Source organism: Callithrix jacchus, chromosome 7 (genome assembly GCF_049354715.1).
Source record: "Callithrix jacchus isolate 240 chromosome 7, calJac240_pri, whole genome shotgun sequence".
NCBI lineage: Eukaryota > Metazoa > Chordata > Mammalia > Primates > Cebidae > Callithrix > Callithrix jacchus.
In genome coordinates this window covers 34,658,722-34,672,592 of record NC_133508.1, presented here as the reverse complement: position 1 = coordinate 34,672,592, position 13,871 = coordinate 34,658,722, and the positions used below count along the sequence as shown (strand labels likewise).

The 13,871-nt window shown below is 38.8% G+C and overlaps 1 protein-coding gene across 6 annotated transcripts in view; it reads left to right on the top strand.

The window, feature by feature from the left end:
• The window catches only part of CUL2 (cullin 2), an 84,407-nt gene that overhangs the window by 52,766 nt on the left and 17,770 nt on the right, over positions 1-13,871 (top strand). For all 6 annotated transcript variants that reach the window (XM_002750160.7, XM_078329885.1, XM_002750159.6 and 3 more), the window contains 8 exons: positions 2,188-2,350; positions 6,390-6,514; positions 8,406-8,513; positions 9,479-9,538; positions 10,372-10,500; positions 10,604-10,690; positions 12,649-12,801; positions 13,386-13,463. In XM_002750160.7, coding sequence (XP_002750206.1) covers positions 2,188-2,350; positions 6,390-6,514; positions 8,406-8,513; positions 9,479-9,538; positions 10,372-10,500; positions 10,604-10,690; positions 12,649-12,801; positions 13,386-13,463 — 903 coding nt within the window. The remainder of the gene's footprint in view (positions 1-2,187; positions 2,351-6,389; positions 6,515-8,405; positions 8,514-9,478; positions 9,539-10,371; positions 10,501-10,603; positions 10,691-12,648; positions 12,802-13,385; positions 13,464-13,871) is intronic.

Genomic DNA, 13,871 nt, shown 5'->3' with positions numbered 1-13,871 from the left:
TGGGTGAGCAGCCACTTTGTGAGCATTACTGCCTGTCACAACAGCAGCAGCATTAGAGTCTCATAGGAGTAAGAACCCTTTTGTGAACTCTGCGTGCGTGCGAGGGGTCTAGGTTGCGCGTGCTCCTCAAGAGAATCTAATGCCTGGCGATCTGAGATGGAACACTTAATCTGGAAGCCACCTGCCCCAACCAATGCCGCCCCCACTCCATCTGTGGGAAAAATATCTTCCATGAGACTAGTCTCTGGTGCCTAAAAGGTTAGGGACCGCTGCTCTAGACCCCTTCTTGCCCAGCCTCAATCTATGCCTTTGCCCTGAACTCCTGGCTTCAAAGGGAAGCACAATAGGAAACACAGGAGTATGGGACCATGCTCAATCTTGAGCCTCATTTTTGTTGAAAATTTCTGATACGCTTTCCAGGAATGACATGCACTCCCAGAATCACCTTCTGGTGCCCAGGCCAACCCAGCAGCATGCTCCAAAGGACCAGGGGTATATATTTCCCCGGGAGCACTTAATTTCAGAAGCCCTAACTACACAGCTTCATGTTACAGAGTGCTTCCAAGCCTGGGCATTTGTATGTGTATACGTTGTTTTCTGTTGAGATAGAAATTAGTCAAATTCTTTTATTATTTTCCTTATTGGCTAGTGTTAATATTAACCAGTGTTATTTGTAGCTCAGTGGTTTACAGAGGATAAACTTTTTTTTTCTTTTTTTTTTGAGACGGAGTTTTCCTCTTGTTACCCAGGCTGGAGTGCAATGACGCTATCTCGGCTCACCGCAATCTCCGCCTCCTGGGTTCAGGCAATTCTCCTTCCTCAGCCTCCTGAGTAGCTGGGATTACAGGCACGCGCCACCGTGACCAGCTAATTTTTTGTATTTTTAGTAGAGACGGGGTTTCACCATGTTGACCAGGATGGTCTCAATCCCTTGACCTCGTGATTCACCTGCCTCGGCCTCCCAAAGTGCTGGGATTACAGGCGTGAGCCACCGCGCCCAGCTGAGAATAAACTTTAATAAAGGGCTTGATTGACATATTTGACTATGGCTAAATATATACTTACTTTCAAAAGTTTTCTTTTATTATTTATTTATCTATTCATTTTTGTGACGGAGTTTCCCTCTTACTGCCCAGGCTAGAGTGCAGTGGTGCAATCTCAGCTCACTGCAACCTCCTCTTCCCAGGTTCAAGTGATTTTCCTGCCTCAGCCTCCGGAATAGCTGGGACTACAGGTGCCTGCTACCATGCCCAGCTAAGTTTTTGTATTTTTAGTGGAGAGAGGGTTTCACCATGTTGGCCAAGCTGGTCTGAAACTCCCAACCTCATGTGATCAGCCTGCCTTGGCCTCCCAAGGTGCTGGGAGTATTGGCGTGAGCCACTGTGCCAGGCCTTACTTTTATTTTTTTGAGACAGTGTCTCTGTCCCACAGGCTGGAGTGCAGTGGTGAGATCTTGGCTCACTCCCCGCTGCCCCCACCATCTTCAGGTTCAAGCGATTCTCCTGCCTCAACCTCCCAACTAGCTGGGATTATAGGCATGCATCACCACCCCTAGCTGAGTTTTGCATTTTTAATAGAGACAGGGTTTCACCGTATTGGCCATGCTGTCTTGAACTCCTGACCTCAGGTGATCTACCTGCCTTGGCCTCCCAAAGTGCTGGGATTACAGGTGTGAGCCGCCATGCCCTGCCCTACTTTCAAAAGTTTTAATGAAATCTTTAATGTGATAGTCAACTATCATGCACATACAGTTCCATTTTACGAGAAGAGATAACAATATAAAATAATTAGATTCATGTACTTGATCTCGATATAATTTATTTTTTAGTTTGATAGTTATTCATACAGATCACCTGTTCTGATTTTTAATCATCTGTACCCACTTTTCCTGTTACATTTTGTGTTGCCCATGTAATAGGATGAATGGTATAGGTAAATGAAGGCAAAATACAGAGTATTTAACTTCAGTTCTTGCTTATAAGACTGGTGGAATGTAGATGACACAGCTAGTAGTTTAAATAAAAATTTGAAATGATTTATGGAATGTGGGTTTAAATTGCTTATGTAACCCTTATTTGTTACCTTTGCGGTGTTTAGTTCGGCTGTTAAAATTTGGCTGAGTTACTTGCTATTACAGATATCATAGTAAAACTTTGTATTCATGACTGTAAGAATATATTTCTATAGGTCCTAGGTAGATTAAAAGATGAAGAAATTCGATGTCGAAAGTACCTACATCCAAGTTCATACACTAAAGTGATTCATGAATGTCAACAGCGAATGGTAGCAGACCACTTACAGTTTTTACATGCAGAATGTCATAATATCATTCGACAAGAGAAAAAAAATGGTAAGTGACACCAAAAATAAATGTGAGTAGAAATTAAATTATAAATGCACCTTTTATATCATCCTCCAGCCACCCTTGATTTAATGCATATTTTAGTAATAGTCGTTAAAATATTTGAAATAACTTTTTTACAGATTATTAATAGTTTACTTTGAAAGACTATTTTGGGAAAGGGTTTTCAAAGAGTGTTCTAAAGTCAGAAGAAAAAGTTGGAAATTGTGTTTATACATTTTTATATGTTATAAGAGCTAATTTCCTTAATACATTTAGAATTCCTGATAAAGAGGAATAAAGGCAGAGACTATACAAAGGAAATATAATTAATATAACAAATATAATTATATAATATAAAAATCAGCAATATCTGATTTTTTTTAAAAATTGCACTACTTTTATAAGCAGGAAAGATAATAAATATATGTTATTTATTTATTTATTTTTTGGAGATAGAGTCTCGCTCTGTCACCCAGGCTAGAGTACAGTGGCATGATCTTGGCACACTGCAACCTCTGCCTCCCAGGTTTAAGCAATTCTGCCTCAGCCTCAGCCTCAGCCTCTGAAGTAGCTGGGATTACAGGTGCATGCCACCATGCCTGGCCAATTTTTGTATTTTTAATAGAGACAGGGTTTCACCATGTTGGCCAGTCTGGTCTTGAGATCCTGACCTCAGATGATCTGCTTGCCTCTGCCTCCCAAAGTGCTGGGATTATAGGTGTGAGCTACTGCGCCCAGCCATAAATTGACTTTTTTTTTCCCCGTATCAGACCACTGATACGAAAAGACCACTAAGTAGTCCCGGGCTGGAGTGCAGTGTCGAGATCTTGGCTCACTGCAACCTCCACCTCCCAGGTTCAAGTGGTTCTTCTGCCTCAGCCTCCTGAGTAGCTGGTACTACAGGCACCTGCCCCCGTGCCTGGCTAATTTTTGTATTTTTAGTAGAGACAGGGTTTCACTTTGTTGGTCAGGCTGGTCTCGAACTCCTGATCTCATGATCTACCTGCCTCAGCCTCCCAAAGTGCTGGGATTACAGGCATGAACCACCGTGCCTGGCCCCATGTTTTTTAAAGCAACATAGATACAGGGCAATGTAGTCAAAACCCATTAATTTTATTTTAATTCTGAAAGTCACTGTCTTGAAGAGTATGATGGAAAGACTTTAAAGACCAGCAAGACTTACTGGAAAAGCTATAGTAGTTAAGACAGTGAGGCATTGGTATAAGGACAGACAGATATCCCAATAAAATAAGAGACCCCCAGAAACAACCCATGCATATGTGGCCACTTGATGTAAGACCAAGGTGGCACTGCAGAGCAGCAGGTAAAAGATGGTCTTTTCAATACACAATGCTCAGTCAATTGGATATCCATTTGAGAATAAAATGAAATTTGATTGCTACCTCAGATACCTATACAAAATCCATTCACTATAGATTTTTTTTTTTTTTTTTTTGAGATGGAGTCTCACACTGTCACCCAGGCTGTAGTGCAGTGCCCGCGATCTTGGCTCGCTGCAATTTCTGCCTCCTGGGTTCAAGCAGTTCTCCTGTCTGACCCCCCAAGTAGCTGGGACTACAGGCGTGTGTCACCACGCCCAGCTAATTTTTTTGTATTTTGAGTAGAGGCAGGGTTTTACCATGTTGGCTAGGATGGTCTTGATCTCCTGACCTCGTGATCCGCCCACCTCAGCCTCTCAAAGTGCTGGGATTACAGGCGTGAGCCTCTGCACCCGGCCCCCCCTACAGATTTTTAATCTAAATGCATAAGGGAAAACAATAACACTTCTAGAAGATAATATAGGAGAATACCTTCATAACCTTGAGACAAAGAAAGATATTTTAAATAGGACACAAAAACACTAACTGCAAAGGAAAGATTGATCCAGTAGACTACCTTAAACGGAAAAACTTTAGATCATTAAAAGGCCATTAAGAGGCAGATTTGGATCAGGAGTTCAAGACCAGCCTGGGCAACATGACAGAATCCTGTCTCTGCAAAAAATACAAGCATTAGCCAGGTGGGGTGGTATGCACCTGTGGTCCCATCTACTTGGGAGGCTGAAGTGGGAAGATCGCTTGAGCCTGGAAGGTGGAGGTTGCAGTGAACCGAGATCCTGCCACTGCACTCCAGTTTGGGTGACAGAGTGAGACCCCATCTCAAAAAAAAAAAAAAGGCCATTAAAACCACTGCATCATCAGAAGACAGTTATAGGGTAATGTAGCTGCAATACTAGAGATTTATATTCAGAATATAAAGTGGTCAAAAAAACAGGCACTGCAGAATAGAGGATATCCAGATGTCCAATGCCCAATAAACATAAAAAGATAATCTCATTAAATAAGTGAATGCAAATTAAAACCACACTGAGATATCAGTACTTATATTTTTATATAAAATTTAGATGACTGGAAGGAGATGTTGAGAAATAGGAAGTAGGAGCTTGTTAAACACTGAAGTGAGCATATAAATCACTGTGACTACTTTGGAAATGGCATTGACCGCTACGTGGAATATATTATGCATATTTTATGACTTTGCAGTTCTACTCCTAAATGTATGACCCCTGCTCCTGCCCCGTCCCCTCCCCTGGCAGCTCCCGACTGCCAATCGATGGATGGACATATGTACAAAAAGACATACAGGAATGTTCATAGTAATATTGTTTGTAATAGCTCCATAAACTGGAGCAGCTCAAATGTCCAGTAATGGCAGAATAGTACAGTATATTCATACAATGAAATATTATAGAGGAGTGGAAATGAGCAAATTAAAACCATGTACCACAGCAGAGATGATCCTTGTACATATTTTGTTGAACACAAGAAGCCAGACATGAAAGAATCATGTGATTGCATTTTTATACATAGTTCAAATTCATCTGTGATTTAGCAATCACAGCAGTGGTTACCTTTGTAGAGGAGCAAGAGTGTGTGATTGGAAGGAGCATGAAGGGGACTCCTGGGTACAGGTAATCCCTATTTCTCATCCTGGGTGTGATTACATGGGTGTTGTGTTCACTTGTGATAATTCAGTAAGATAATACACTTATGGTTTGTATACTTTTCTGTATATGTGTGATGTTTTAATAAAATGTTTAAAATAAACCCACTGCACTGAGAGATCATTATTCACCTCCGAGTGTTGGAGATCAAAACGTTTATCTGGTAACACGGTGTTGGCAAAGGGACTCCCTGCTCTTGGCAGCTCTGGTTAGAAGGATCTGTTTATGGCTGGGCAGGGTGGCTCACGCCTATCATCCCAGCACTTCGGGAGGCTGAGGCAAGCAGATCATGAGGTCAGGAGATTGAGACCATCCTGGCTAAGGCAGGAAACCCCTGTCTCTACTAAAAATACAAAAAAATAGCCAGGTGTGGTGGCACTCCCCTATAGTCACAGCTACATGGGAGGCCGAGGCAGGAGAATCACTTGAACCTGGGAGGGGAAGGTTGCAGTGAGCCAAGATCAGGCCACTGCACTCCAGCCTGGGCAACAGAGCATGACTTCATGTTAAAAAAAAAAAAAAAGGATCTGTCTGTAGGATTAAACTTTGACACAGCAGCCTCACTTTTAGGGACCTACACTGCATATATTCTTGCTCGTGTATAAGATTATTGTGCAACATTGAACTATCGAGAGACTGGAAACCACCTAAATTTTCATCAGTTGTTAAGAAATTATAATATATCCAAATAATGGAGTACTGTGCAGCTATAAAACACATAGAAATGCTTTATGCACTAATAGGAAAAGACCACTAAGTTAAAAAGTGTTCTCAAACTACAAATCATAGACAAAATATAGTACACTGTATTAAAAATGGGGAAGGGAAGAATATTTGTATTCACTTGAATTTGCACAAAATATCTTTGGGAAGATGTTAAATAATCACATACCTTTCCTGTGGGGAGGGGGCTTGGATGGCGAGAGGTGGGTGTGGGGGACTTTTCTCTGCATACTCTTGTACTTCTGTACTTGTAGCCGGATGTTACCTAATAAGTGAAAAATATTTGGAAGTTAATCATCAGCTATCTGTTTCCCTCAGACATGGCAAATATGTACGTCTTACTCCGTGCTGTGTCCACTGGTTTACCTCATATGATTCAGGAGCTGCAAAACCACATCCATGATGAGGGCCTTCGAGCTACCAGCAACCTTACTCAGGAAAACGTGAGTTGTTTGGGAAACTATAGCGTTTTCCTCCTAGTCAGATCCTTCATGGAGTCTTTGACTTTACTGCTTTGAAAGATCAAAGAAAAAGTCTTACCATTCCAACAAAAGAAATATCTTTATTCTTTTTTTTTTTTTAGACGGAGTTTCGCTCTTGTTACCCAGGCTGGAGTGCAATGGCGCGATCTCGGCTCACTGCAGCCTCTTCCTCCTGGGTTCAGGCAATTCTCCTGCCTCAGCCTCCTGAGTAGCTGGGATTACAGGCACGCGCCACCATGCCCAGCTAATTTTTTGTATTTTTAGTAGAGACGGGGTTTCACCATGTTGACCAGGATGGTCTCGATCTCTTGACCTGTGATCCACCCGCCTCGGCCTCCCAAATTGCTGGGATTACAGGCTTGAGCCACCGCGCCCGGCCAGAAATATCTTTATTCTAATGTTTTAAACCTAGAATTTGTTGGACTCATATTGGAATTATTAAATTAGAAAGCTATTGATGAGATAGGCTGCTGCTTACCTATACAGAGGTGTCCATTTTGTTAACTTTTCACAGAAAAATAAGCTTGCCATTTCTAGATAACTGTGTTTTTGCATAATGGATATTGTTAAACGTAGTTTGTGTTCATGGTAGTAGTACCGATCAGTTGTAATATAGACAATTTGCAATTTGCCTCCTTTGTAAATTGTCTGAATTTGGTTGTCCAGGAAGCAAATTTAGATTAAAACAATCTTCTGTAAGTATACGCTTGCTGCCCAAAATACCCAAAACAGTGACCCTCATGTCCCTAATACTCATCTTTCTCAAATATTTTGCCAATTATATGACTATAACAGTTTGTCTTTCCTGCTGACAAATCTTGTTATTGCTGGTGACAGTTGATGAGCAAGAGAGATGTAACATCAGGTGTTACTATCTCTTTTTAAGTACAGCTGTTTGCTCTCCATCTATAAGATGGTATCAGTGTGTAGACATCATTGTTCAGGAGCACTTTTTAGAGGTGGTTACCTTAGCTCCAGATTGGTCTTTGGCAAGTAATGATTTTTAGTTTTAATGTTCTGCCACAATAATGTCTAAGTTTTCTATTTTTTTATTTATTCCAATTCCCTTTCCCACCGTTTTCTATTTGTAGAACTGTTAGTTTGTAGTATTCAGGTTTATTACTCTGTATTATTAATCAAACTGACTAGTTTACATTGTTATGTGTATAGATTCCATGTCAAATGACATTGAGCATAGAAGCATAGAATTTTGTGTCAAGGCTGGGAGGTGGAAACATAAGTGAATACATTTGTAGTAGACTCAAATCCAGCTTAGTTAACCTTTTCATGGTTATCGCCGTGAAGAAGTTAACTAAGAAAAATAGTTCTAATATTAGGTATTAGAAATACCTAGTATTGCAAAAGTGAGTTTTCTCACTTATTAGGTATTCCTTCTCTCTGAGATGTGAGGGATTGTCTTGCCCAGTTCAAAGGTCTCTGTTCTCAGGGTTACTGGCTTTGTAACTCTCCTCTCTTTCAGCCTTCAGTGACTTTGCAGGCAGTCTTTGCTTATATAATCCTCTATGAAAGTGATAGACCTGGTAGTTCAGAACTTGTTATCCTTAAGATAAGTTATTTCAACACAGTAGGAAAGTGTGCTTTTGGTGGGTTCTTCTGGCAGGTACTAGACAGTCTATGGAATTAGCTTGTCGTGTTGAATGACAAGATATTTTAAACACCGAAGTTTAAAATTTTTCAGACTGTCTTAGCTAAAACAATTTTCTGACAAGTGTGCATGTGTAAAACATAATTTTCTTGAGGAAAAATTTACTCTTAAGTCTTTAATAAGCCTAGTAGTTTTATCCTTGAACCTCTTAAAATGTGGTTTTATATTTATATTTCATATTTTTAGATGCCAACACTATTTGTGGAGTCAGTTTTGGAAGTACATGGTAAATTTGTTCAACTTATCAACACTGTTTTGAATGGTGATCAGCACTTCATGAGTGCGTTGGATAAAGTAAGTTTTAAATACGCATATAGTAAAAGCATATAAAGCTCTATAATTCTTTAGGCAATTTCAGAATTAGACTTCTAAGTATGAGATTTCTGATCTAGACATGGAGATTAAGTAATTTAAATATGAAAGTCAAAATAGAAATAATAACTTTTAAATTATTTATTTGTTTTGAGATGAAGTCTCGCTCTGTAACCCAAACTGGAGTGTAGTGGTGCAATCTTGGTTTTCTGCAATCCTGCCTCCCGGGTCCAAGTGATTCTTCTGCCTCAGCCTCCCAAGTAGCTGGGACTACAAGTGTGTGTCTCCACACCCAGCTAATTTTTGTATTTTTAGTAGAAACGGAGTTTCACTATGTTGACAAGGTTGGTCTCCAACTCTTGACCTCGTGATCCACCTGCTTTGGCCTCCCAAAGTGCTAGGATTACAGGCATGAGCCGCTGCACCCAGCAATATAACTTAAATTATTAACTGAACAGTTAAATTGAATGTGGAATTTCCCATGATTATACTATATAAGAGAAATTTTTAATCTGATATCTTCTGGATAGACCTGCATAATTTAAAAATTTTTAATATTGATTTTTATTCTTTGGCCATAATTCTTAGGCTATATTGAATAATATTTGAAAAGAAAATAGATATGTTTTATGTGAACTTTTGTATACTTCAAAGGAAAATTGCTTACAAGAGTGTAAAATTTTTTAAAGTAGTGTTACTTTATCTGTTTCAAATTTCAGTAATGAGTATCTTGCAATGGCAACAAGATGTATAGTTACTTTGTAATTAGAGAATAAAGTCAGAGGAGTTTATCACTTTAGGTGTGAAAATATTAACAAAACAAACGACCAGCAATGCTGTGTTGTATGTGGTGAGGTAATTTTGGATGTGCGGATTATGGCTTATATTGAGCTAGCTGTACATTTTTCCTATGGCTGATGGTTAATTATGGCCTATCTTTCATTTAGGCACTTACATCAGTTGTAAATTACAGAGAGCCTAAGTCTGTTTGCAAAGCACCTGAACTGGTAAGTTTGGTTATTGCTTAAAAGTAATCTTATGAAAAGTCAGTATTAGAAAATGAAAACTGAGAATATCAAATTAATTTCTTATAACATTTCTCAGAAAAATGGAAGGAAAATTATCTATATTGTTTATAATTTGGCATTTATATAAGGAATGCAATGTACCGTGTGTCTTTTCCTAAAGAATAACCAAAGGATAAAGTATTTTATTTTACAAAGTTTGGGTTTTAACATGTCTATTTTGAAATAATTTGCATTACTTTTCATGTAGATTCTGTTAAATCTGAAATCTAAAGGAAATCTGCTAATAAAGTTTGGGTAACCTTTGACGGAAACATAATTTTACATGGTTTTTGTAACATTTTTTAAAAGTACTTCTTCAATGTCAAATTATAAAACCACTTGAAACTCACCTGGGTGTTCTTTTAAAAATGTATGTTACTTATATCAGTTGCTTTATTGGTCAGTAAGTGATGACTCAATGTTGGAACTTGTTCTAGTTCTTTTTAAAAACTTTATGATGTATATTTTATTTAGTTTGCATTTATGATTATTACGTAGAGCTTTTGAAACCAGGTGTGGTTGTGCACGCCTGTAGCCCGAGCTACTTGGGAGACTGAGGCAGAAGGATCCTTTGAGCCTAGGAGTTTGAGACCCCAGTGAGCTATGATCTTGTCCCCTGCAGTTCAGCCTGGGCACAGAGCAAGACCCAGTCTCTGAAAAAACAGCAAAAACTCTGTCCATTGAACTCATTTTGTATTACCACTTTGCCTTGGTTGAGGCGTGATATATACAGAAGCACCCTTTGTAAGATTTATTATCAATTTCTACTTGAGCTTGCTAAGTACTGTGACAACTTACTGAAGAAGTCGGCGAAAGGAATGACAGAGAATGAAGTGGAAGACAGGCTCACCAGCTTCATCACGGTGTTCAAATACATTGATGACAAGGACGTCTTTCAAAAGGTATGTTGTGAACAGAAAAGTTTATTTGTGTTTTAGTCAACTTTATTACTGAATGCTAAATCATTAGAAAGGAAGTAATCCTAAAAAATTTTTTTCAATGTAGTTCTATGCAAGAATGCTGGCAAAACGTTTAATTCATGGGTTATCCATGTCTATGGACTCTGAAGAAGCCATGATCAACAAATTAAAGGTAATGTAAGTCTTTAATCCTGTACTGTCCTAGAAATTCATTCACAAGCACATGAAGATGTTCATTGCAGCATTGTATGCAGTAACAGGAAACAATTCATCTGGTTCAGTGTATGTTCATATATTCGCACAGTAGGGTATACAAATACTGTATTAAAAGAACAAGATATATATGTTTATACGAAGATTCACAGCTGGGCACGGTGGCTAATGCTTGTAATCCCAGCACTTTGGGAGGCTGAGGCAGGCAGATCACTTGAGGTCAGGAGTTCAAGACCAGCCTGGCCAACATGGAGAAACCCCATCACTACTAAAAATACAAAAATTAGCCAGGCATTGTGGCACATGCCTGTAATCCCAGCTACTTGGGAAGCTGAGGCAGGAGAATCACTTGAACCTGGGAAGTGGGGGTTGCAGTGAGCCGAGATCATGCCACTGAACTTTAGCCTGGGTGACACAGCTAGACTCCGTCTCAAAAAAAAAAAAAGATTCACAAGCTAATCAGTATTAACAATAAAAGATTATTGCTATTTATAAATGAATACATGTAAAATATTCCTTTAAGTACAGTTTTGGAATGCAGTTCCATTTCAGTTTATTTTTACCTCATTTCAGCTTGCTTATACACTGACAAGTAAGTGGTAGCAGGTTCTTACTTATCTTGTGTTATTCAATAATTAAATTTTTTTGCATAGTAGACATTTTGAATATAATATGTGCTCCTTTTTCTTTTTATAAGAGATAGGGTCTCCCTATGTTGCCCAGGCTCGCTCTAACTCCTCGACTCAAGCAATCCCCTCACCTCAGCCTCCTGAGCAGCTGGAACAACAGGCGTGTACCATTGCTTCCAGTTGCTGTGTGCTCCTTTTTAAACCTACAAAAAAAACCTTAGCTTTTAATTTCTAAAAGTAGTGTTGGTCAGGCATGGTGGCTCATACCCATAATCCTAGCACTTTCGGAGGCCAAGGTGGTAGATTGTTTGAGCTCGGTAGTTTGAGACCAGCCTGGGAAATGGCAAAACCCTGTCTGTACCAAAATTACAAAAGTTAGCCAGGTGTGGTGGTGTGTGCCTTTAGTCCCAGTTACTCCGGTGGCTGAGGTGGGAGGATTGCTGGAGGCTGGGACGTTGAAGCTGCAGTGAGCCATGATCACATCACTGCACTCCATCCTGAGTAACAGAGGAAGACCCTGTCTCTAAATAGATAAATTAATTAATTGCAAAAGAAAATGGAACACAGCTTTTTATGTTTCGAGATTAGAGATTCAGATTTTCTGACCTGGTAATGACAGAATTTTGAATAATTTGAAAGAAATAGTTTTCTTTGTCACTCAGTAGATGCTATTAAAAATATTCCTAAATAGCTCTTTTTCAGTTTTCTATTGGCTGGAGTATTCCCAGTAATCATTTATGTAATCTTTTATTTGATACTGTCTGTAAACCTTATAAGACCCACAGCTATAGCATATGCCAGGAGACCCGCTACTGGGAGGCTGAGATAGGAGGATTACTTGAGCCCAGGAGTTTGAGGTTGTAGTGCACTGTGATGGCTCCAGTGAGTAGCTACTGCACTGCAGCATGGGCAACAGTGAGACCCCGTGTCTTTAAAACAAAACATAACAAAATCCTTATACGGTATCTTATATGTATTAATGGGGCATTTTGCAGTGCTGAAATAAGAGATGACTGTATTAAAAAGTTTTTGTTTAAGGGGAGGTTTATTGTTCGTAGATAGGTGGTTTTCATTCACCTATTTAAAATGTACCTTTAAAAAGAAAGGCAGTTTGAAAGGTTTTGATTAGTTGCTTTGGGTTGTGAAGAATATATTACTAGTCCTTGGGTGTAAGTGTAAATGCAAGGACCTTTGACCAAAGACCTAGCAATAGTGACACATTCTTATTAACCAATATGACTTACTGTTTTTCTTTTAAAGTCATATATTTTCTAAAACTTTTTTATAGCAAGCCTGTGGTTATGAGTTTACCAGCAAGCTACATCGGATGTATACAGATATGAGTGTCAGCGCTGATCTCAACAATAAGTTCAACAATTTTATCAAAAACCAAGACACAGTAATAGATTTGGGAATTAGTTTTCAAATATATGTTCTACAGGTATGAGTATGTGTTTTACTATGACCATTTATTAATCATTTCAGTACTTTGATACAAAGGATTCATTAATGGATATCCGATTACATTTGGTTCTGTTAGTAGATCGTGGCTTCCAAAGTTCTATTGATTTGGGCTGGGCGTGGTGGCTCACACCTGTAATCCCAACACTTTGAGAGGCCAAGACGGGCAAATCTCTTGAGCTCAGGAGTTCCAGACCAGCCTGGCCAACATGATGAAACCCCATCTCTACTAAAAATACAAAAATTAGCTGGGCGTGGTGGTATGTGCCTGTAATCCCAGCTACTGGGAGTCAAAGGCAGGAGAATCACTTGAATCCCAGAGGCAGAGTTTGCAGTGAGCTGAGACTGTGCCACTGCACTGCAGCCTGGGTGACAAAGCAAGACTGTCTCAAGAAACAAAGAAGTCCTATTGATTTGGAATGAAATGTGCCATGATAGAAATACTCAGATTTCATCAACATTTTGAGAAAGAAAAAAAATTTTTAGATGCTTAGATTACTTAATAAATGTTTACTTTTAATTCAGATGTTGGTCTGTTTAGCTTTGTTTTATTTTTCCTTCTAGGCTGGTGCATGGCCTCTTACTCAGGCTCCTTCATCTACATTTGCAATTCCCCAGGAATTAGAAAAAAGTGTACAGATGGTAAGTTTGCAGGAAATGTATTAGAAGACTAAAGGAATTTTAACAACTGTTTTCCTATTATATCACCTTTAATATTTTTTCAAGGTCTTAAGGGTTCCTGTGATAAAAATAGATTCACAAATTATAGTCAGTCTGCCCTTTAGGAAGAATATAAGTTATTGTAGTTACTGATATTAAAACTGAAATGCTAAGAATGTCATACAGTTCTTTGCCAAAGCATGTCTCTTATTTTGAATAAATCTATATTCTGCTATCAAGCAGTTTTAAATTATAAAAATTTTAATACAAAATTTTATATTAAATTTTATAATTAAATTTTATATTTAAATTTTAATAATTTAAAACTGCTTGATAGCAGAAGAAAGCTTAGAATTCAACACTTAAAATACCATTTATTAGTTTTCCTTT